General features: G+C 57.3%; 3 protein-coding genes across 5 annotated transcripts; 2 read left to right on the forward strand and 1 right to left on the reverse strand.

The window, feature by feature from the left end:
• Nucleotides 1-432: 432 nt before the first annotated feature.
• USP5 (ubiquitin specific peptidase 5) lies at nucleotides 433-14106 on the forward strand. 2 transcript variants are annotated; one of them, XM_032390885.1, is made up of 20 exons: nucleotides 433-880; nucleotides 4075-4200; nucleotides 4446-4512; nucleotides 4689-4822; nucleotides 4980-5125; nucleotides 5342-5526; nucleotides 6002-6096; nucleotides 6912-7105; nucleotides 7851-7922; nucleotides 8210-8297; nucleotides 8426-8551; nucleotides 9022-9175; nucleotides 9505-9679; nucleotides 10315-10403; nucleotides 11026-11217; nucleotides 11742-11885; nucleotides 11962-12107; nucleotides 12327-12480; nucleotides 12753-12837; nucleotides 13460-14106. In XM_032390885.1, exons 1-20 carry the CDS (start codon nucleotides 671-673, stop codon nucleotides 13551-13553), a joined length of 2676 nt encoding a protein of 891 aa, XP_032246776.1. In that variant the 5' UTR covers nucleotides 433-670; the 3' UTR covers nucleotides 13554-14106. The 2 variants fall into 2 exon arrangements, with proteins under 2 accessions (XP_032246776.1, XP_032246777.1); XM_032390886.1 differs by having other exon boundaries at nucleotides 11026-11148.
• An 882-nt stretch (nucleotides 14107-14988) lies between these two features.
• TPI1 (triosephosphate isomerase 1) lies at nucleotides 14989-18773 on the forward strand. Of its 2 annotated transcripts, none has more exons than XM_032390982.1 (7): nucleotides 14989-15229; nucleotides 16435-16558; nucleotides 16672-16756; nucleotides 16831-16963; nucleotides 17264-17349; nucleotides 17999-18086; nucleotides 18177-18773. In XM_032390982.1, exons 1-7 carry the CDS (start codon nucleotides 15004-15006, stop codon nucleotides 18293-18295), a joined length of 861 nt encoding a protein of 286 aa, XP_032246873.1. In that variant the 5' UTR covers nucleotides 14989-15003; the 3' UTR covers nucleotides 18296-18773. The 2 variants fall into 2 exon arrangements, with proteins under 2 accessions (XP_032246873.1, XP_032246872.1); XM_032390981.1 differs by lacking the exon at nucleotides 14989-15229 and adding an exon at nucleotides 15717-15824.
• A 95-nt stretch (nucleotides 18774-18868) lies between these two features.
• Nucleotides 18869-21297, reverse strand: SPSB2 (splA/ryanodine receptor domain and SOCS box containing 2). Its single transcript, XM_032390980.1, has 3 exons — nucleotides 21215-21297; nucleotides 20208-20951; nucleotides 18869-19261 (listed from the first exon to the last, which is right to left on the reverse strand). The coding sequence occupies exons 2-3, from the start codon at nucleotides 20869-20871 to the stop codon at nucleotides 19134-19136; spliced, it is 792 nt and encodes a 263-aa protein (XP_032246871.1). The 5' UTR covers nucleotides 20872-20951; nucleotides 21215-21297; the 3' UTR covers nucleotides 18869-19133.
• Between the last annotated feature and the right edge of the window lie 1529 nt (nucleotides 21298-22826).

The raw sequence follows: 22826 nt of genomic DNA on the forward strand, positions 1-22826 counted from the left end.
CCATTGGGCCAATGAGCAGCGGCTCGGCTTGTCCAGGGCTGACTCCGCCCCGATAAGGGGACTTTTGTCCCGCAACGGGTTCCGAGTTGTCCGTCGTGAGACTTTGAGGAGTGCCAGTCTTCGCTTTTACGACCTTCAGTTTCTAAGCCAAATGATCTTATTAAAAAAAATAGAGTCATGAAATTTTACGCGATTTTGTACAGATCCAGCTGGAGACGAAGTTGTGAAGGTTTTTCTGAGGCGACAGAGATAGTAATCCTTATTGGTTGACGGAGTTATCAATCACTCGACCCCAACCCTCTCAAACTCCGCCTCATTGGACAGCCCCTTTTCAAATACCAAGAGTACAACTGGCCTTCTATTTTCCGATTGGACAGGACCCAGGAAAGTTTCTGGGATTGATTGGTTTAAACAACCGTCAGTTTCTGCTCTTTGATAGAAGGCACGCGAAGGGACTGTAGGGGTCCCAGAGTCCGAGCATCCAAAACTCGGGGACCCACCTCGCTGCTCTACATGCGCTCTGCCCTTGGGAGCGTGGGATTGGTTCCTTCGACCATCGGTTGCATTAGAAGCGCTTTTCATTGGCGTTAGCCAAGAGTAGGGCAGAGGGCGGAGCACTAGTAGGCAGGCTGCGTCCAACTGCCATTCTCGCGCGTCCTCCCTTTAGCGCATGCACCTAACGAGTAGTGCTCATTGGACGGCAAGCCTAGGGGGTGGGGGACTGGGAACGGTGGGAGCCGCTGTGTGTGGAGGAGCTGCTGCCGGTGTCATGGCGGAGCTGAGTGAGGAGGCGCTGCTGTCAGTATTACCGACGATCCGGGTTCCTAAGGCTGGAGACCGGGTCCACAAAGACGAGTGCGCCTTCTCCTTCGACACACCGGTAAGCCCATTCCCCACGCCCGGAGCGAGCACGACTTCCTTCCATCGCCCTGGTCATTCTGCCGGGGCCTGCAAGGCTTGGGCTACCGCCTCCCTGCGATGCACCATGGGACTTGTAGTCTCCCACGCGCCTCCCTGCCGTTGCATTCAATTAGCTGGAGCTGTCGTATGACTACCGCCCCCGGAAGGCACCGCGCCCGCCTCGCCCGTTCCCCGTCTCGTGGAGCACTGTGGGGATCGTAGTCGCTCTCTCCCCTCATTGCCGTTCCAAGCCAGAGGCGCATCCCGATCGTCGGACTACATCCCCCAAGTGGACCCCTGCGAAAGCCTGGGAGTTGGCCTTGCCTGCCGCGCACGGCTCTCCGGGTTTTGTAGTCTCGTGCCGGAGGGATGGGGCGACCCCGCACTGTTCGGGGCCGGTGTTAGGGTTGGAGGGTGGGGACTGCAGTTCGTAGGCGCCTAGTAGTCTGGAAGGGACCGTGAAGAAGGCCAGTTCTGAGAAGGGCCAAGTTAGAGAGACTCCACCCATGGTTAATGTGGACAGGGGGCGGGGAGGTGGGTCATTGGTGGTAGGGAGGAGAGGAAAGAAGGGAGGAAAGCTCTAGTCTTTTCTCCTTTGAGGTGACCTGTGACTGCAGCCCCCTCTCTTTTTCCCGCCCATCACAGAGAGCAGAGGGAACCCTTTTAAAAGTATTCCCAGAGAGACGGTGTCTTTCGTGGAGGATACTAAGACCCCTTTCCCATCCCGGTCCCACCCTTGACTAGTTAGACAAAGCCTCCACCCACACCATGCTTCACGTTTTGCAGGCTCCACCCGGAACCTCTCTTCCTGCAGTTCTGCCTTCCTGTGTCACCCTCAAGCGGAGACTAGCCTTTGGCCTGGCCAGAGTCTTAACTGAGAGGGCAGCAGCCTGGTTGGGATCCGCCCCCCTCTCTACCCCTCCCGACCAGCGGCCGCTGGGCCCTGCCCAGGGTGTTCAGCCAGAACAGCTCATGGCTGGGAAAACTGCAAGTCAGAGTGGAAAGGCTTCATTAATGCATCGCCAGTGCTGAGTATAGCAGCATGATCTAAGGCCCAGTTCAGGATCATCACTGTGATTTGTGGTTTGCTTGGTTTGCTAGGCTTTGATCTGAGCCTCAGACAATGTGCTGCTTCTCTGGAGTCTGGCTTTGGCAGAGCTAAAAGAGGATGGCTCAGAGCAGAGCTCCAGGGTTCCCAAGCCTTGGGGAAACCAGCGTTTATTTCCAACAGAGGAGTTCGGTTACCGCGGAGCTCCCACATGCCACCCAGTTCATCAAGTGCAGGGCTTGGTGAAGCACTGTCTTCCTCAGGAGGGAAAGGTTTTTCTTAATTACCAACAGATGGTAGAAGTCAGTGGCTCCCTCTTCACACTCCTGTCTGTCTCTCCTTGGTAACTGCTTCGAATAATCCAAATGGTGTTTTTGTAAGCTTGTTATACTTTCCTTCTCTCATCCCAAGTCAGGAGATCTCCAGTGTGGCTTAGTTGCTTTCCTAACCAACTACCAGCGTGTTTGATTATCCTCAAATTGGGTTCATGGTGGAAGAGAGCTTATTTGACTTCCCTGATGAAAAATGTTCCATTTGCTCATCAACATTGTAATCCACACTGTTCTAGGGAATGGTACAGAGCAATCTATGGGATCAACAACTAACTGCCTTAGACAGTGCCCTATTTTTCATATCACAGCAGAGAATTTTTCAAGGCCACTGAGACGTTTATTCAAGGAAGAAGATGCCTGTCGTTGCTTGGATCTGAGGGAAGACTCTTGTTTTCTCCACTTATCTCCTCCACCTTATCCATCACTATTCACAAAGGCACTGGCAGACTTGTTCTGTTTTAGACAAGCTCATCCTCCCTCCTTAGCCGTGATTTAGGGTGGACCCTTGTCTTTCCCTGTTTTCTTCCTGGGTTATATGTATTTTAGCTGTCTTAGCAGGTGTTGCTAGATTATTCTACAGAGGGAATGGCTTTGAGGTTGGCAGTTGATGGACGTCAGTGGGGATTTAGTTATTGGTCAGAGGGGAGGCAGCAGGGTAGTGGCTGGAGAATGCTGGTCTTCATGTCTCTGTCAAACTAGGCCCAGGTATAGCAGTGAGCCCCAGACAAGGCATTGTTTTGTTTGTTTGTTTGTTTGTTTGTTTGTTTTTAAGATTATTTATTTATTTGACAGAGACACAGCGAGAGAGGGAACACAAGCAGGGGGAGTGGGAAAGGGAGAAGCAGGCTTCCCGCGGAGCAGGGAGCCCGATGCGGGGCTCGATCCCAGGACCCTGGGATTCTGACCTGAGCCGAAGGCAGACACTTAACCGACTGAGCCACCCAGGCGCCCCCGGACAAGGCATTGTTACCCTGGAGCCAGGCTTTAGCAGGAAAGGAGGGAGAAGCCTCAGTGTGGACCAAGGTTTGACGACCTAGTAGGGTGTGGTAAAGGAAAAGTCTGGGCTTGCTGGCAAGCTCAGGAGCTGGGTGTATTGTTCAAGTTTTAGAATCTCGGCTCCTCCAGTCTGGAAAGTTTTCTGAGTCCTGGAGATGAGGCAGGGTTTGTCATTGTGTCCCTGGTTTAGGTTCTGTGTCTGCCATGCAGGCCTTTCTTCTCCAAGGAAAGGACCCCTTTTCCCTCTGAATATAATCAGTGGCACTGGAAGTCCATGGTATTTGATTCCCATTTACCTCAAGGAAAGAGGTAAAGGGGGGTGCCTGGGTGACTCAGTCTGCCTTTGGCTCAGGTCATGATCCCGGAGTCCTGGGATCGAGTCCTTTGCTGGGCTACCTGCTCAGTGGGGAGCCTGCCCCTCTCTCTCCCACTCCCTCTGCTTGTGTGCTCGCACTCTCTCTCTCTCTCAAGTAAATAAAATCTTAAAAAAAAGAGATAAAGGGAGTTCTCTATAATTGATTGGAAGGCTCCAAAGCCCAAAGAAGGAACAAGAAGGAAGAGGAGTGGTGACTGACAGGTGTTGCTCAGCCCCTGGTATCCTTGGTTGTTATCAAAGTCGTAGGAGAATGGGGAGAATCTTTGCCATGTACTGGGTCCTAAAAGGCTGCCAAGAACCACATGGTGTTGAAGAACAGAGCTTTTCTTTTGGAAACCAGCCGTGTCTGGCCCTAGGTCTTGGTTTCCCCACCAGGCTTCATCCTCCCTGTGTTTTCTCCCCTGCTTCTCCTTGTACTGCAGGAGTCTGAGGGTGGCCTCTACATCTGCATGAACACATTCCTGGGCTTTGGGAAACAGTATGTGGAGAGACATTTCAACAAGACAGGCCAGCGAGTCTACCTGCACCTCCGGAGGACCCGGCGCCCGGTAGGGACAGGGCTGGGGCAGGGCCTGGGGATATTCAGGCACAGGCCCCTGGGCCTCCATTTTGAATCTGTCTCTTCTGTTCTGACCTCCGATTGGCCTCAATTTCCCCCTCTCACCTATTTCTGTTGGTATCATTAGAACTCAGCACCCATGTTTTTTTAGCTCCATTCCCTTCTAAGATTAACCCACTCTGTCCTGTCTGTCCTCCCCATTTGCTGATCCTGGCCCTTCCTGCGTCATTGCAGAAAGAGGAGGACACCACTACAAGCACTGGAGACCCCCCCCGTAAGAAGCCCACCCGGCTGGCTATTGGTGAGCACCATCACAGTCCTGTTCTTCCTGAGCTGGTCTTCCCCGCTCTTAGACGTTCTAGGAAAGCCCCAAAAGAATGGGCCTGATCAGTGGCCCACAATGAGATGCTGTATCAGAGGAGGGACATTTACCTGTGGTGGTTGTCCTACCCTCCCTCCTCTTCCCTGTTTCACCAGGCATGGAAGGCGGGTTTGACCTCAGCGAGGAGAAGTTTGAATATGATGAGGATGTGAAGATTGTTATTTTACCGGATTACCTGGAGATTGCCCGGGATGGGTTGGGGGGACTGCCTGACATCGTCAGAGATCGGGTACGAATACTTTCCCGCCCTACCAGGGTCTCTAGGGCAAGCGGGGCCCGAGCAGTGATGTCTTGGGCAAGCCCCGAGAGAGCTGGAGACTGAGGGGCTAGAGGGGCAGGGCACGGGGGAGGGCTGGGTACCGTCTCTGACCCTCTGCTTCCCCCAGGTGACCAGTGCAGTGGAGGCCCTACTGTCGGCTGACTCAGCCTTCCGCAAGCAGGAGGTGCAGGCCTGGGATGGGGAAGTACGGCAGGTGTCTAAGCATGCCTTCAACCTCAAGCAGCTGGACAACCCTTCTCGAATCCCTCCCTGGTGAGGCCTGGTCCTTCCACCTTGGGGCACAACCCCCAGAACAGGGGGTTCTGGTGGGGAGAGGGTCAGGAGCAGGCTAAGGAGGGGGACTAGGGAAGATGAACTCAGCAAAGGGATGTCTAGAGGAGAGGAGAAGAGAGAGCTCTTGGACTGGCAGGGGGCCAATCCCATGACCCCTGACCCCTATCTCAGCTGACTTTCTTCTCCCTGGGTTAGTGGCTGGAAGTGTTCCAAGTGTGACATGAGAGAGAACCTGTGGCTCAACCTGACAGATGGCTCCATTCTCTGCGGCCGACGCTACTTCGATGGCAGTGGGGGCAACAACCATGCTGTGGAGCATTACAGGGAGACGGGCTACCCGTTAGCTGTCAAGCTGGGCACCATCACACCCGACGGAGCTGGTACTCCCTCCCCTCCCCTCCTCCAGCTCCCACCATGCTGAAGTGTGTCTGAACTGTTACTCATTGTGTATGACACAAGTAACACGTCAGTACATTCTCTTGATAAACAATGAAAATACCGCAGATGAGACTAAATCTTCAGTTAACCCCCGAAACCCAGTCCCTTTCTTAGAGGTTACGTAACCAGCATTATCTGTTTAGCGAGTATCCTTCCAAACCCATCGGACCCTAGCACCTTACCCTGCGTGGTAGAGTCACAAGTAACTCCAGCCCTCGCGCTCTTTCACCCCATCTTCCCAGCCAGCCAGTCTCCGAAGGGCCCATGACTTCGCTGCTACTCAGGGCAGCCAAGAGGGTTACCTTTACGGGCTCATCCTTCTGTCCCACCAGCGCCCCCTCGGGGCAGGGAGTGGGATTGGTGGCCAGGCCTGGCCAGAACCACCCCTTCTGACCCTGCTCCTGCCTCCTGCCCTAGACGTGTACTCCTATGACGAGGATGACATGGTCCTGGACCCCAACCTGGCTGAGCACCTGTCCCACTTTGGCATCGACATGCTAAAGATGCAGAAGGTGAGGTCCCCTCCAGCTTCAGATTCTCCTCATCCCCGCCCACTGGGCGCTTCCCGGCCTGAGTCTGAAGCAGCGTGTCCACGGCAGCTGCCACAGTTATCCCAGTCCCCAAGACATTTGCGCTTCCTTTGAAAAACCTTCTAGAATAATTTATTCATTCATTAAATACTACTGAGTACGTACTATGTGCTAGTCACAGTGTGACTAAGACAGAGACTTACAGTCTAGATGGAAAGGGACATTTATCATGTGCTCAGGTAAATGAGTGAATAATCACAAACCGATGGGTGCTGTGAGAGAGATATAGAGGGGCGCCTGGGTGGCTCAGTGGGTTAAGCGTCTGACTTCTGATCTCAGCTCAGGTCTTGATGTCAGAGTTGTGAGTTCAAGCCCTGTGTTGGGCTCCACGCCCAGCATGGAGCCTACTCAGTAAAAAAAGGGAGAGACAGAGACAGGTGGTGCAGGAGTGGCATACAGCGGGAGGACCTGGCTGGTCGAGGGAGTGAAGGAAGCGATGTTTGAGTGCAGAGCTGAGGGGTGAGAAGGAATGAGAAAAACACTTCAAGCAGACGGAATCGCATTCATTTCTTCCTGTCACCAGAGCGGAGGCCTGATGGCTCACAGGCCTCGGGGACAATCACTCGTGGCCTTCCGGGACTGGGACTGGGGATATCCGGTGTGTCTCCCGTGTGAGAGTCCGTAATTGAACACATCCGAAGCTCCAGCTGGGGACTGTCCTGGACCCTGTGAGGGATCGGTGAGAAAAATCCAGGACTGAGTTTCCCACTGTGTCTGAAGTGCCCTTTCCCTTGCAGACGGACAAGACGATGACAGAGCTGGAGATTGATATGAACCAGCGGATTGGCGAATGGGAGCTGATCCAGGAGTCAGGTGTGCCACTGAAGCCCCTGTTTGGGCCTGGCTACACGGGCATCCGGAACCTGGGTAACAGCTGCTACCTCAACTCGGTGGTCCAGGTGCTCTTCAGCATCCCCGACTTCCAGAGGAAGTGAGTGGCACCCCCTCCCGGTGACTGGACCCCTGACCCCGCAGCTCTGCCGGTAGCCAGCCTCTAGGCACAGTCCTTCAGCCACCGTCAGGACTTCTGTGTTCTGGCTCGGTCTTCGTTCCCGTGACGCTGTGGCTGGCGTACTCCCATCAGTTAGAGCAGCCCTGTTCCCCGGCCCCATGGGCCCCAGCGAGGGCAGAACACCGAACCCCAGGGCGCTCCCTGGCCTCCTGACTGACTCAGCAGGGGAGGAGGTGCTCTTCACTTCAGGCCAGTGACAGCAGATGAGGACCTGCCGTGGCCATGTAGCCCTTGGAGGGGAGGGGAGGGCCTGGGACACCAGGAGAGGGAAAAGGCCCATTCTGAGCAGAAAGGAGTCTGCCTTCTAACTGAGAAGGACTCCATGCATATGTGGAAACTTAACAACGTGTTGACCCGTTCCGTCCCACAGAATGGGAACTGTCCTTGCCCTTCTCCCAGGCTGCCTTCTCCCCTCCCCTGGCTCGCTCCTGGGAAGGAGGCCGGGAAAGAAGGCAGCGGAGTGCACCACATGCTGGCATAGTTGAGAAGGGGAGGAAGGACAGGTGGCTGGGAAGAAATGGGAAGGAATGGGACTCCGTGGTTGAACCACATAACTCCCCACTCTGGAGGGAGCCCGTTCCCTGAGCAAATGGATAATACTCCCTCCCCTTTCCCTTGGAGCCCAGGCCGTCGCGCCTTCAATTATGCTTCCCTTGGCTCTTAGGTATGTGGATAAGCTGGAGAAGATCTTCCAGAATGCCCCGACGGACCCTACCCAGGACTTCAGCACCCAGGTGTATGTAGCCAGGTCCCGTGTACAAAGGTTCTCGAGAGCCTCGCAGCCTGTATGCCTTCTGTTCTCCATGATCGCCTGGAGAGGGCAGCAGCGTAGGATGTTTGCCTTGGGCCGGGCCGTGCTGTCTGCCTTGAGTTGGGCTCCTGGGGGCTCTGCGGTTTTTCACGTTGTAGAGGGTTGCCTAAGGGCTGTAAGCAGGGGTTGAGTTGGGGCGGAAAAGGCACAGAGAGAGGTCAGACGATCATTAGTGGGCTGAAGCTAAATGGTTCTCTTGGATGTTAACGCAGGGCCAAATTGGGCCATGGCCTGCTCTCGGGAGAATATTCCAAGCCAGCACCGGAATCAGGCGATGGGGAGCAGGTGTCAGAACAGAAGGTGAGTCTGGGACGCTATCCCTTTCAGGCTCTGGAATTAAGGGGAGACAGGTCTGGGAGATGTCTAAACAAGGCCCCTTGGTGGCCTCTTGAGCCCCAGCTGAATCGCTGCCCTGGCTCTCTGCCTAGGAAGTTCAAGATGGCATTGCCCCTCGGATGTTCAAAGCCCTCATTGGCAAGGGTCACCCTGAGTTCTCCACCAACCGGCAGCAGGATGCCCAAGAGTTCTTTCTTCACCTCATCAACATGGTGGAGGTAAGGGCTGGGCAGATGGCAAGGAGGGCACTCCGCACTCCCTCCATCTGCCTGCAGCTCTCGCCCTTCTCCCCCCTGCCCATTCCGTCCGGTCAGCCCCAACCAGCCCCGCCGCTGGGCCCCGGGGGTCTGCGTGCACTGGGCCTTCCCTGAGGAGAAAGCTAAGCAGTGATCCTTACACCTGATGGGCTTGCAGCCGAATGAAGGGTACACCCAGAGCAAATGAGATGAAGATGCTTATTGCCTGTAGAGAAAAATACCAACACGTTCCCCCACGGTCTCCTAGTGCCGTGATGGCACCGGGGCTGGGCGGGGAGTTGATTAGGGAAGGATCTACTCTTGCACCCGCATGCCTCCTAGGGGCAGACTCCCTTCCTCTCCTCTCTCTCCCTGACCCCCTAGTGGCCCTTTCAGGCCCCCATCCCCTTTCCTGGCCGCACCGACCTCCCCACACTGCCTCTTTCCCATAGAGGAATTGTCGGAGCTCTGAAAACCCTAACGAGGTGTTCCGCTTCTTGGTGGAGGAAAAGATCAAGTGCCTGGCCACAGAGAAGGTGAAGTACACCCAGCGAGTGGACTACATCATGCAGCTGCCTGTGCGCATGGACGCGGCCCTTAACAAAGGCAGGTTGCTCTCAGCGAGGCCTGGGTGCAGGGGGACTGTGAGGCCTAGGCGGGGTGCTAGGACACCTTATGGGAGCAGAGCCCACAGTGTGCCCTGCTCCCCCAGCCAGAGGTCTGGAGCGGGGGCCATCTCGGGGAGGTAGGGTCACCCTTGCTTGTCAGCACTGTGCTGAGGACGCGAGGCGAGATCATACGTGGGTGTGTGTCACGGGGGTTTGGAGGGGGCAGGGCAGCTGACGTAGTCAACGGCCATCGGGCCAGCCTGGCAAGGCTAAGGAGGGCAAGAGGCATTGGCCTCTGAAGGCCTCACCCACCAATTCTGCCACCAGAGGAGCTTCTGGAGTATGAGGAGAAGAGGCGGCAAGCCGAGGAGGAGAAGTTACCACTACCGGAGCTGGTTCGGGCCCAGGTGCCCTTCAGCTCCTGCCTGGAGGCCTATGGGGCCCCGGAGCAGGTGGATGACTTCTGGAGCACGGCCCTGCAGGCCAAATCAGTAGCTGTCAAGTAAGTCCTGTTGGTCTGCGCCTCAGGCTTCGGGCCGCTCTCAGGGTGACCCCAAAGATACTCTCTGCCTCGTTCTCAGTCTTTCGGCCCTTCGTGGTTGGAGTCTCAGGGCCGTGTCCGTTGGGGCTGCTCATCATCTAGCCCCGAGGGAAGGGAGAGTTCCCAGCAGCAGTCGACGTGGATGATTGCCACATTCCCTTGTCCTGCCCCGATCACCCCATCTCCTCCTGTGGGACAGGGTCACTCACGTTTTCGTGCAGCTTCTGTCCACTCGTGCCCTCAATCTTGGCAGAGCAAAGGCACATAGTCTCCGTTTTGGACAGAATTTGGATTTCTAGCAAACGGCCTGAGTTTGGGCCTCATTCTGTCTTTGGCATAAGCTTGAGATCTGAAAGAGTGCTTGGTCTCAAGGGATTTCAGCCATTTCCCCTCCTCCCCCACCTTTGACAGGACCCCGGCTTCTGCCGCTCCTTGTCTGCAGATGCTCTGATGCCTGCCTAGGGCAAGATAAGAATATGGAGTATCTTCTGGGCTATCAGGTCTTCTACCCACGAGAGGCTGAACCCCAGGGTGGGGGTCTCAGGCGAGGAGAACTTTGGGATTCTCTGGGTACCAGGACATTCTCTCTTCCCTAGGACCACACGATTTGCCTCTTTCCCTGACTACCTGGTCATCCAGATCAAGAAGTTCACCTTCGGCTTAGACTGGGTGCCCAAGAAACTGGGTATGGTGGCTGGGACGAGTGAGGGAGGTTACGCAGAAAATGCGAGAAAAAGAAGGGGCCTTACCTTGTGTAAACTAGTGATTCTCCACCTTTCCTCCAAAGGAGGAAAACATAACCCTAAATGTTTCAAAATGAGCCGAGTTTGAAAAGCACGGACTAAAAATATTAAGACACTTGATTTTACAGTGATGATTACAACCAAAAGCGATTTTCATAGTTTTACTTTTGTACTTGGTAAGAGGTTCTCATTTAGATAATCTTGAAACGGTTCTCGTGAGTCTTACGGCCCCTGATGACTTTGAGAACTCCTGATTTCACTTCGTGTCTTAGATAAGTCGAGACCCACAGAGGTATGAGGTCATTGTGTTGTACAAGTTGGAGGCCCCCGTCCTTGTCCGTAGTGCATCTGAGGCAGATCTAGGACTAGAATCCAGGCCTCCTGATTCCCAGGCCCACCATTACATTACACAGGGACCCCTGCGATTGGTACCGCTCTGAGCAGCTCCTTATTCCAGAGCAGTGCCAAGGTGTGGGGCAGGGCCTTGAGGATCCCCAAGTGCTTTCTCAGGCAGGGCCCCAGGGAGCTGGGGAGGTGACCCTTTTCCCGCCGTTCCAATTACAGATGTGTCCATTGAGATGCCAGAGGAGCTAGACATCTCCCAGTTGAGGGGTACAGGGCTGCAGCCTGGGGAGGAGGAGCTGCCTGACATTGCCCCACCCCTGGTCACTCCGGATGAGCCCAAAGGTAGCCTTGGTTTCTATGGCAACGAAGACGAAGACTCCTTCTGCTCCCCTCACTTCTCCTCTCCGACATGTTAGTGACTCTTCTTCCTGCCTGTCTCTCTCCTTTGCTGATGGGGGTCTTCTCTGCCTGCCTCCCCTTGACCCTGTCCTTCGTGTTTCTCCTGTCCTCCCTTTCAAATTTGCCCTGCCCTCTTGATGGACGTGAGGGCCGACTAGGGCACTCCCCGCCACATTCTCTGTGTGGATGGCAGTAGCCCTGGCCGCTTGCTTCTCTGCCCTTGTCACCTCAGCGCGTGGGGGTGGGGAGAGGCAGCATACTCCAGAAACGGGGCCCATTCTCAGAATGGGCGAGGAGGGGATCCACGGGAGAGCTTTAGCCTCAGTTCTGTGTCTGTAGTCCTGCAGCCCCCACATTATGGCGTGTCGCCATTTTAGTTCTGGAGTAAGGTGCCAGGCCTTGGAAAGGAAATGCATGGAACCGGGGTTGGGGGGCTGGTGTTGGGAGAGGGCCAGAGGGCTGAACTGTGGGAGGCAGAAGGAGCAGATAGTGGCCCAAGGAGTCGGGTCACCGTGCCCTCACTTCTCCCCCCACAGCACCCATGTTGGATGAATCGGTCATCATCCAGCTGGTGGAGATGGGCTTCCCTATGGATGCCTGCCGCAAGGCTGTCTACTACACGGGCAACAGTGGGGCCGAGGCCGCCATGAACTGGGTCATGTCACACATGGACGATCCAGGTAGGCCGGGGTGGGCGGCAGGGTGGAACAGGGCCCCTGTCCTCCCACACACACTTCAACCCCTTCACCCCCGCAGATTTTGCAAACCCCCTCATCCTGCCTGGCTCCAGCGGGCCTGGTTCCACGAGTGCAGCAGCTGACCCCCCACCGGAGGACTGCGTGAGCACCATCGTTTCCATGGGCTTCTCCCGGGACCAGGCCCTGAAAGCTCTTCGGGCCACGGTATGGGCTGCCCCTGGCTGAGGACCGGGGGCCGGTGGGGAAGAACTGGGTGGGGGTGAGGTTCCATCCTTTGGGAGCCAGACCCAGGACCACTGGTGTGGGACGGCCGAGGCTCGGGCTCCACCCTTTTGTGGCTGTGCTGAAGGAGTGGAGGCCTTCACTGGTGGTCTTTCTGGCCCTCAACTTGTTGGAAAGAGTAACGCTTCCCTCCTCTCCAAGAACAATAGTTTAGAAAGGGCCGTGGACTGGATCTTCAGTCACATTGATGACCTGGATGCAGAAGCCGCCATGGACATCTCGGAGGGCCGCTCAGCTGCCGACTCCATCTCCGAGTCTGTGCCAGTAGGACCTAAAGTCCGGGATGGGCCTGGAAGTGAGTGTCCCTGGGAAACAGGATGGGCCGGCGGAATCTAGCCAGTCTGCTACCAGCTCCTCATTCCAAGGCAGCTCTGCTTCCCTCAGGGGGCAGAGGGGTCAGAAGCTTCTTTCCACTGACGTGGCTTTGGAAGGTGGGCTTCTAGGAGGCCGAGACAGACTTGTGACCCAGTTGCTGCCCCCCAGTCCCTGAGATTGGTGTCCTGAGTTTGGGCTGTTAGATGCATCTTTGGACTGGCGCTCAGGGATCCCTCTCTTTGTCTCCTCTAGAGTATCAGCTCTTTGCCTTCATCAGTCACATGGGCACCTCTACCATGTGTGGTCACTATGTTTGCCACATCAAGAAGGAAGGCAGGTGAGGGGCTGGCAGGGTACGTTCTGAACCGGGGAGTGCTGGTGGGGATGAGTGGGGGCATCCTGGGAGTCCTTAGAATATTTGCGGGAGAAGGTAAAGGCCTGCTGGATGGGGGCATGTAGAGACAGGAGAAAGTGATAGAATGCCTGACCGCAGGGATCGGCAGACGACAGACAGCCCAAGGCCACCTGCTTTTCTAAGTAAAGTTTTAATGAGCATAACCACACTTACTCATGTATGTATCGTCCATGGCTGTTTTCACGCTGCAACAGGAAAGTTGAGTAATTGTGTCAGAGACCGGATGGCCTGCAAAACCTAAACTACTTAGTGCCTGGCCCTTTCCAGAAAAAGTTTGCGGACCGGGGCCTGACAGGAATGGGTGGGGGTGGCCGTAGAGGGACTGGAGGATTTGAAGACTCGAGCAGGGAATGGGATTGGGATGCTCCCTTGAGGCAGGTCGCAGCTGGCCTGTAGGTGTGGGGGCCCAGGCTGAGAACGTTGGGAACCTTTGCCCCGGAATCACCGGGATCAACTCCAGGGGCTATGTCAGAGACTAAGTTAATGCAAAGTGGATGCCCAGTCTGTTCTTCCTTCTCCACCCTCCCCCTCCCCTCTTCCCCAGATGGGTGATCTACAATGACCAGAAAGTGTGTGCCTCCGAGAAGCCACCTAAGGACCTGGGCTACATCTACTTCTACCAGAGAGTGGCCAGCTAAGAGCCTGCCCTGACCCCTTACCGCTGAGGACAGGGGACGGACCATCTGGCATGAGGGACAGGGGCTGAGGGATGGACTTCAGCCACCCCCTCCCCTGCTCTGTACCCTTTTTCTTTTTGTCCTCAGCAGCAGGGAAGAAGCTAGAGGCCATAGGAGAATGGCCAAGCAAAGCGGGGGACACTCGAGAGACTTTGGGGATAGAGCAGGAAGGGGATGGGAGGGGCCGGCCACCTGTCTGTGAGGAGACATTGTTGCTTTCCCCGCCCCTTGAACCCACAGTGCTCTGCTTCTCTGTGTAATCCTGCTGGCCCCTGGTGTGGAGGGGGGCTTGTTTGTGTGTGCGTGCGGGTGTAGCTTTGTGCGGCCTCTTCCACAGGAGGGGGCGTCCGGGCCTCCCCTCCCTCTTTGTGTTTGCTCCTGTGTGGTCAGGCAAGGAGGGCTGTGAGGGAAATGGGGATCCCCCTCGCCCTCCGGCCTGTCTTTCCCCCACCCTGTCTCTTCCCTGCCCTTCTCTGGAAAATGCCAAAATACATGATGTGAATAAAAGTACAATGGCTAAGTCGTGTCCTGTTTGGTACCCTGAGGGAGACTGATCTTGCCTGGGGCTAGCAGGAGAGCCGCCTCTGCCCCTTGCCCGCCTCTGCCCCCTCCCTGGGCAGTTCTCTACTTTCACCAGTTGTAGAGCTCTTGGGAAATGGGCTGTGAGATGAGGTGGGGCCAGCACTGGGGCAGTAGAAAAAAGCTGAAGGGTGGGGGCTGTCAGACCAGGGGCAGTGGAGTGGGGTGACAGAGAGCAAAGATGGGGGTGGAGAACTCTGTCTTCCCCCCAGCAGTCGCCCCGGAGGGGTCCCAAGGGGGTATTTCCCAACTGTCTCAGGTCCCCTAGGCCCTGCAGCCACCCTGTCGGGTGGGCCAGCTGGAGCGGAGAGTGGGGCACCCCGGGGAGGGGGGGTGTGCGGGGGGTCCGAACTGCCTGCACAGTTCGAGCCAGTGCGGGCCGTCCTCCCCCTCTGAACCCTGCGACCGGCCCCGTAACTGTGGGACCGCCCTCCCCCGGTAGGTCAAAGGTGCCCGCCCGGCAGTCAGGGATGCAGCTGCTCCGACGGGGGAAGGGAGGTCCTTTTCTCAGCTGGAGATGACCCCTCAGAGCTCCCTCGGTCCCGTGCCATCTCAGGCCACGCAGTCGGAGCCCAAGCTCCCCTTGGAAGCACCCCTGGCCCTCTGGGGGGCTGTGGTCGTGAAGTGGGGCTCCCCTGAGTGCGGGTTCTCGCCCCCTCCCAAAAGCCAGGCAATGGGGCCGAAGCGCCTGAGCCCCTGGACGCCCCTGGAACGTTGCTACAATCGCGGGGGTCACGTCAGAGCATTTCTGCAGCGGCGGCGGGCGGGAGCGCCGGGCGGGGCTTCCAGGCGGGCGGCGGGCGGGGCTTCCAGGCGGGGGGCCGGGCTAACCATGGCCGAGGGCGGGGAGGAGGCGGAGTTCTGCCTCACCGCGCTCTACATAAGCGGCCAGTGGCAGCGGCTGCGCGGTGCGTCTGACCTTCAGTGTGTCGGCTCCAGCGCCATGGCGCCTTCCAGGAAGTTCTTCGTCGGGGGGAACTGGAAGATGAACGGGCGGAAGAAGAACCTGGGGGAACTCATCACCACTCTGAACGCGGCCAAGGTGCCGGCCGACACCGGTAAGCCCTCGCGGGGCCGGGGCCGCGGCCGGGGGTGGGGGGAGGTCGGGCGTGGCGGCGCCCTCTCCCGAGCCCTCTTAGCCGGGCGTCCGTGCGGACCTGGATGCAGGGCTGGGCACGAGGGCTGCTGGGGCTCGGGACTTTGACCCCGCCGCGCCGGGGCCTCGCAGCCGCAATACCGAGGGTGTGTCGGGGGGGGGGAAGGCGGGGCCACATGTAATGGTGCTCTCCGACCGTGGGGCGGGGGAGGATTTCTTGGGTCACCGTGGGCGAAGATGGCCCCGGAGCACGGACCGGGGCCGCACCCGACAGGAGCCGGGCATGGGAGCGGAGCCCCTGCGGACGATCACGGGAGGCCGGCGACAGCCCCGGCGTGTGGGGGAGGAGGCTGAGCCTGCGTGCGGGTATCCAGCTACCTGCCCCCTCGGCCGTCTGCTCCGTGCGCCGCCGCACGTAGCCCGCGACTCCTCCCCGCGCCTCGCTGGGCGGGCCGAGTCCCCTAGCCGGGCGGCGGTGGCCTCCTGAGCTCCCCGGCTCTATCCTTCACCCTCGCCGGCCCGGATGGCGCCTGCCTTCCGACGAAGGGGCTAAGCAGGTGTCAAACAAGATGGTCTATTGGGGAATGAGGAGCTGCAGGCTGGAAACGGGAAAGCGCAAGGCTTCGTTGAGCTGGTCAGGTTCCTGCCACCCACAGGCAAAGAGTGCTGTCCTCGCCCCTTAACCCTCCCACCCCCCTAAACCACAGAAACACCGGCCTGATCCAGAGAGGCCCTGGTTTATTCCCCCAAAGACCCCAATACAAACCCCAGGAGTTGGCTTCTTCTGCTTTTGCTAAAAAGCCTTGCCTGGGGGTGGTAGGAATGGGCTATTTTAGAAGGGAGGCGTTCTTGGCTCCAAGAGAATGCTGAGTCTAGGAGGTGACCAGGCCCAGAATAGCCTGGGGAAATCAGAACCACAGCTGTTAAAGAGCAGAGGGCAGGGCGAGGGCCATGGCCTCCCAGGGACACTTGGAAGGCTCAAGGAGTTGGGTACAGGCCCAGCCTGGGCTGGGAAGTGGACAAAGATGATCTTGCTGGAGTGAAAAGGGGTGGAAGGCAGAACTGAGAAATCAGGTGAAGGCGAGGGGACTCCAGAACACTGGAGGGAGTCTGGAGAATGGCTTCCTTGTGACCTCATCCCCTTGCGCCATCATGTCTCCTCTCCAGAAGTGGTTTGTGCACCCCCCACCGCCTACATCGACTTTGCCCGGCAGAAGCTGGATGCCAAGATTGCTGTGGCCGCGCAGAACTGCTACAAAGTGACGAATGGGGCCTTTACTGGGGAGATCAGGTGAGATGCAGGCAGGAGGGGTGCGCGTGGGGACCCTGCCCTCGCTTCCCTCATTGAGGGGAAAGTCACAGGGTGGGCTCTCTGCTGAAGCCTGGCTTTCTCTCATCCTTTAGCCCTGGCATGATCAAAGACTGTGGAGCCACATGGGTAGTCCTGGGGCACTCAGAAAGAAGGCATGTCTTTGGAGAGTCAGATGAGGTTAGTAACCAGGAGGGGAGGTAAATGCTGCCTTACTCCAAGAGGGGTGGCTCACCAAATCTGTTCCCCCACAGCTGATTGGACAGAAAGTGGCCCATGCCCTGGCAGAGGGACTTGGAGTAATCGCCTGCATTGGGGAGAAGCTAGATGAGAGGGAAGCTGGCATCACTGAGAAGGTTGTTTTCGAGCAAACCAAGGTCATCGCAGGTAACTCTGGAGAAGGGGACCTTTGAGCCTGGCCAGGGCTACAGGGGCACAGAAGGTGGGGTCAGATGCCCTGCAGCCTGACTTGATCCCCATCCTGTGCTGATACAGGAAAGGAAGGGGGAGGGGGAGGACCCTTGCATCCTTCATATCACATCTGTTCCTGCCCAGATGGTATAGATGCCACTTGGAGTTCCTCCCACAGCCACCAGGGGGCGTTAGGTCACCATCGTTCTTCATTCCCTGGGCAAGGGGCTGGCTAGCTCCTTCCTGTTCACCATTCATCTGTGATCTGTCCCACAGATAACGTGAAGGACTGGAGCAAGGTTGTCCTGGCCTATGAGCCTGTATGGGCCATTGGGACTGGCAAGACTGCAACACCCCAACAGGTAACCGAGCCCAGGAGCTCTGTCTCTCCCCTACCTGCCTCGGTAGGACTGGACTGCAACAGAGATCATCTGAGCCAACCCCTAATTTTAAAGACCGGAGCCCCCAGGGGCACCTGTCTGGCTCAGTAGGTAGAGCATGTGACTCTTGATCTTGGGGTCGGGAGTCCGAGCCCCATGTTGGGTGTAGAGATTACTTTAAAATAAAAAATAAAATACCTAAAAACAATGATAATAATATAGTGGTCAGCCTGCAGCGGGGCGAGGGCCATGGCCACGCCCACCACGGCGTGGGTCCCCCTCTGTTCCCGGGGCCAGCTGATCTCCCAGGCGTGCAGTGACCTATAATCAGTGACCCCCGCGATTGTAGCAACGTTCCAGGGGCGTCTGGGGGCTCAGGCGCTTCGGCCTCATTGCCTGGCTTTGGGAGGGGGCGAGAACCCACACTCAGGGGAGCCCCACGCACAAGGAGAGTGACTTGTCCAAGGACATCCATTCCAGGGTCTAGATGGGACTGGAGCTATGGTATTCTGACTCAGATTTCAGGGTTCTTGCCCCAAAACCACACTGCCTCTCTTCACTGGGGCCCAGGGTCTTTTAGCCTTTGAGTGAGAGAGGCAGGAAAAGGCTTACTTCATCTGGCTTCTTCTAGGCCCAGGAAGTACACGAAAAGCTCCGGGGATGGCTTAAGTCCAACGTCTCTGACGCAGTGGCTCAGAGCACCCGTATCATTTATGGAGGTAAGTGGGTTTGGCTCCCGCCTGAGATAGGGGTGGACTCGGCCCTCCTATCCCATCCCTGCCCATTTCCTCTCTCTTCTCCCTTCCCAGGTTCTGTGACCGGAGCAACCTGCAAGGAGCTGGCAAGCCAGCCTGATGTGGATGGCTTCCTCGTGGGCGGGGCTTCTCTCAAGCCCGAGTTTGTGGAGATCATCAATGCCAAACAATAAGCCCGTCCATCTCCCCTGTTCTTCCTAAGCCAGGGCCTAGGTAGCTCAGAAGCTCAGTAACTGTGCTCCCCTCCACCCCCTACCCCACACTTGCTTCTGATGGTGTCACCTGCCCCCTTTGTGGCCAAAGTATACGTCTTCCTCACCGTTTACACCTTGCCCTGTAATGGTTGGGACCAGGCCCATCCCTTCTCCACAGAGCTGTAATGGTCAGAACGAAACGTCACCAAGGTGGCTTCTCCTTGGCTGAGAGGCAGAAGGGGTGGAATTTGCTCGTGAGCCCCCTCAGCGTCCCCAGTGAGGGCAGGAGAGAAGCCATCCTCCTCTCCCATCTCACTCCCTGAGGCCGGGGGCTGAGAGAAAACCCTGTCCTCCCCTCAGAGGCCAGAGGGGCTGCTCTCTCCCATGGTACCAGCGCCCATGTGTGTTGTGTGTGTGAGCAATCCCGCGTGGGGGGGGAATAAACACCTGGCACTGAGCCTTGTGGTGTGTCCTTCTTCACTGTACTTGCCCATATCCTCTTTGTCCTTTTTGAGGCAGCCCCAGGAGACTTGTACAGAAAAATAGCACAAACAGGTTTCTACAATAGCACATCTCTTACTGTTTTTACTTGAAAAAATGTCTTGCGTACCAGGCGGCCATAGCCTCGAATAGGGGTTTCCTCCTGCCCCCCCCCGCTCTGGGTGGCTCGGGGGCTGTTGGATCCCCAGAGCCTTGGTTGGGGTAGGGGCCCAGCCTCACTGGCTTTAAGCAGCTGGTCCAGGCCGGCGGTGGCTCCTCCCCAGCCCCCAGGGGAGCGGTGGCCTTGAGGCCCCCGTGCCATCTGCGTTCACAGGAGTCACTGGTAGAGCAGGTAACGCTTCATGGCGGGGGGCAAGGGGAGAGCAGATACCTGGCCAAGCCGGGTATCCCCCAGGGCGTGGCGCACACACAGGCGGCTCAGGTGCAGAAGGGAGTGTGGCTCCGCTGGGGGGAGAGAAGGAGGGGAAGGTAAGTTGGGGTGCAGCCACCAGCCAGACCTCCTCAAACTACAGGGTCCTGCCCGAGTTCCCTTCTGCTTTCCTGCTCTGAGTCTTGGTTGAGGGGAAGATCTAAGGCACCCTGAAGCTCTGCACCTGTTCTTGCAGTGGGAGGCATCACAGATTGCACACATCCCCAGTCCGCCGGGGGTGAAGCTCTAGCTAAGGCTCCCCACTAAGCAACAGGCCAGGGAAGCTTGGACTGCGGCGGAACTAGTCCAGGCTTTGATTCCATAGAGCCTTGGAGCTGGGGGCTGATGAGGTGAAAGGAATGATGGTGCTCCTCATTCGAATAGCTCACCACGGAGGAGGGGAGGAGAGGTACCCACCCTCTGCTGAAGACTGCAACTGCAGGGCGCAGTGAAGTTCCATCAGTCCCGAGCCCTGGCCCCATCCTTTCTAGAGGAGGCCCCACCCGAAGGCCCTGCCTCCTTGCCTGCTCTCCTTCCAGATGCCCAGGGCCTCAAAGGCCCCTTCCTGGGGTCCAAGGACGGAAGTAGCACAGACAGGTCAGAGCCCAGGGGATCTGGTCCACACCCTGGGTGCTTGGCACTGCCCATCCTCTTCCTACACCTCGCCCAGTACCCATTTAACCCTGTGCCATCTCTTGCTCCAGGAGCTGATACCTGCTGTAAAAGCCCTCATCCCTGGAGTGCCTCCCTCTAAGCAGCAAATGGCTTTTCCGAGCCTCACTCTCGTCTCTACTGCTGCTGGGAAGATAGTTAAGTAACAGCTGTGAAGCCCTTTCGCCATTCCCCGCACTGAATAGAAGTAGGAGGCAGGTGACCTGAAGGCCCATTCCCTCTGCTCTTATAAGGTGTCGAGCGAGCTTCCATCCCAAACCACAGCCACCAGTAACAGAACACTCTCCCCACACCTGCCCCACGGCTCACCTCTCCTTCCGCCCAGGTAGCTGATGCGGACCTGGCACTGGCCCCAGACAGCGCTTACTGCGGGATACAGGGTCCTGCCCTTCAGTCCGCGGAAGGCTGGCCCCAGGTAGGTGCCCCCAATAGCGTAGCCCAGAGTTCCCTCCTCCATGTCCAGAACCACCAGCAGCCTCTCCGGCACCTCCAGCTGCTCACCATGAGGTCTGGCTGGATACTGGGGGGCCCCGGGCCCCTTGCTCTGATGATACAGCTTCCCCCGCCCAATGTCCCAGCCCCACGACTCGCTGTTGCTGCCCAGCAGCGCCGCATAGTGGTCAGCCTGCAGCGGGGCGAGGGCCGTGGCCACGCCCACCACGGCGTGGGTCCCCCTCTGTTCCCGGGGCCAGCTGATCTCCCAGGCGTGCAGGCCCCTCGAGTAGCCTTTCTTACCCCGGGCCCCGTCAGTGCTCTGGGCCACGGGCCGCCGCTCAAAGCATAACCCCCCTTCCTTGACCTCGATGTTCTCTGAGCAGTCCTTGGGGTTCCAGCCGTGCCGCTGTTGGGCTCCCAGATCAGGACGGGGAGCTGACAGTAGCTCCTCCAAGCCCTCGGGACAAGAGAGGTCAGGGTACAGGGTCTGTGGGGTGGGGGTGCTGCTGCTGCCCCCTGCCAGGGCCGTCTGGCCCATGGAGGTGAGGAGCTGAAGGAATCCCCGAGTCTTGCTGGGGCGCCTCTCTTCTCAAAGTTGAGCTCCGGCTCGGGATTGACCTAGAGAGGAGTTGGGAGAAAAGAGGGTTTCAAGTGCGGGATCCTGGCGGCGGCTCCTCGCCCAGGCGCCCCCATCCTTTCACGCATGTTTGCCCACCACTTCTCCCCTCCCCTCCCTCTTGGCTCCCCGAAAGCTCTTAGGCCCATCACCTTGCCCTCGCCCATCTGTCCCGGTCTCCCGAGACTCTCACGAGTTCGCCCCCTTTGGACCTCTCCAGGGCCATCCCCTTTCCCCACCCCGTGCCCCGTCACCGCTCCCGAACCTCGCTTGGCTTCCCAGGCCCGGAGGTCACCGGCCCTCAGCAGGAGCTCAGCCGAGGGTAGCCGAGCCGCGCCGGGCGCAGACTGCCGGCAGCTTCCGCCTCCAGCACCTCCCCCGGTCTCGCCCCGCCCCGGGCCCCGCCCCCACGGGGGCCCGCCGGGGCGGTTAACCCTCTCGTCGCCACCCTAGGTCGCGCCCCGCCCCGTGGCCACGCCCCCACGGGGGGCTCCTCGCGGGCGGTTAACACCCCAGTCCGATCGCTGCTGTGGAGGGCACGCCCCGCCCCGAAGACCCGCCCCCCTAGAGCCCATTCCCGGACGGTTAACCTGTGGCCCCCGACTCGAGGTCTCAGCCCCGCGTGGGGGCCCTCCCGGCTGGTTAACCCTTCTTGACGGCCACGGAGTCTGCACCGGGCTGTTGAGGCTCAGAATGAACTCTTTGGTAGTATCACCTCTTTGGGATCCCAGGAAGTGTGTTCTCCATCGTCAAGACCTTTGTGCCGCTTGGGCAACCAACCCCTGAGCTCCTAGAGACGAAGGGCATGGGGTCAAGGAGGGGCTTCCACTGTGCTGAAATCTCTCTCTATGTCCCTTTGATTCTGGGCGACAGTTTCTGGACTGGTCTCTTTCTGCCCCACTTGTGAGTCGGTCTGTTCTATGCCTGAGGTTCTGAACTCTGTTTTCGGAGGTAGGTGTCCTGAGGCTCCATCATCTTGGATGTCAGTCCATTCCCGAGCCGTTGGTCTCATATGGTGGAGTACAGTGGTTAAGACTTTGGTTGTGAGTGAAGCTCTATGACCTTGGGGAAGGGTTCGACAAACTTCTCTAAACCTGTTTTCTCTCTTTTTTTTAAGAGTTATTTATTTATTTTAGAGAGAGACGGGGAGAGGGGCAGAGGGTGAGGGAGAGAACCTCAACCCTGCTGAGCACAGACACTGCCCCCGGACTGGGGGCTCCAACCTAGGACCCTGAGATGATGACCTGAGCCAAAATCAAGAGTCAGACGCTCAACCCACTGAGCCACTCAGGCGCCCCAAACCCATTTTCTCTTATGTAAAATGGGAATAATGATGGTACTTAACTCATAGGATTGTTGTGGAATTGAAATAATCTAGGTAAAGCACTTAGCACAGAGTCTGGTACCTATTATACAATCACTAAGCATAACTATTATTGTTAACATTTACTAGGTGTCCATTCTATAGAAAGGCAATGTAATATAGTGATGAAGGATGTCAAATGTGGAGCCAGGCTAACTGGGTGTGAATACCTGAAGGCCAGTATGCGTGTGACCTTGAGCAAATTACTTAACTTCCCCAATACCTGTTTCTTCCTCTTTAAAATGGAGATACTGTTGTTACCTACTGCATAGGATATAGTGAGGATTCAGTGAGGTTATATACACGTGAACTCAGAGCAGTTTCGGGTTCAAATTTAATCATTTGTGCTAACCACGGAAGATACAACAGTGAATCCCCAAGGAGGTTACGAGGACATTTATAAAACAGTTTATCATGTAGTAGATGAAATTATGGAGAGATAAAGAAAGTCTTATGGGAGTCAAAAGGATGGGACTCCTAACCAGGGATCAAGCAGTTAGGCAGATGTCCTGGA

The sequence above is a fragment of the Phoca vitulina genome, unplaced genomic scaffold (assembly GCF_004348235.1).
Source record: "Phoca vitulina isolate PV1807 unplaced genomic scaffold, GSC_HSeal_1.0 scaffold59, whole genome shotgun sequence".
Classification (NCBI taxonomy): Eukaryota; Metazoa; Chordata; class Mammalia; order Carnivora; family Phocidae; genus Phoca; species Phoca vitulina.

Bases quoted from the DNA above. Each gene is read 5' to 3' on its own strand.
- USP5 (XM_032390885.1), top strand. From the start codon at position 671: ATGCACCTAACGAGTAGTGCTCATTGGACGGCAAGCCTAGGGGGTGGG. The intron at 881-4,074 runs GTAAGCCCATTC...CTTGTACTGCAG, and splicing joins CCTTCTCCTTCGACACACCG to GAGTCTGAGGGTGGCCTCTA. The intron at 12,838-13,459 runs GTGAGGGGCTGG...CCTCTTCCCCAG, and splicing joins CACATCAAGAAGGAAGGCAG to ATGGGTGATCTACAATGACC.
- TPI1 (XM_032390982.1), top strand. From the start codon at position 15,004: ATGGCCGAGGGCGGGGAGGAGGCGGAGTTCTGCCTCACCGCGCTCTAC. The intron at 17,350-17,998 runs GTAACCGAGCCC...GGCTTCTTCTAG, and splicing joins AGACTGCAACACCCCAACAG to GCCCAGGAAGTACACGAAAA. The intron at 18,087-18,176 runs GTAAGTGGGTTT...CTCCCTTCCCAG, and splicing joins CACCCGTATCATTTATGGAG to GTTCTGTGACCGGAGCAACC.
- SPSB2 (XM_032390980.1), bottom strand. From the start codon at position 20,871: ATGGGCCAGACGGCCCTGGCAGGGGGCAGCAGCAGCACCCCCACCCCA. The intron at 19,262-20,207 runs GTGAGCCGTGGG...CTCTCCCCCCAG, and splicing joins CTACCTGGGCGGAAGGAGAG to CGGAGCCACACTCCCTTCTG.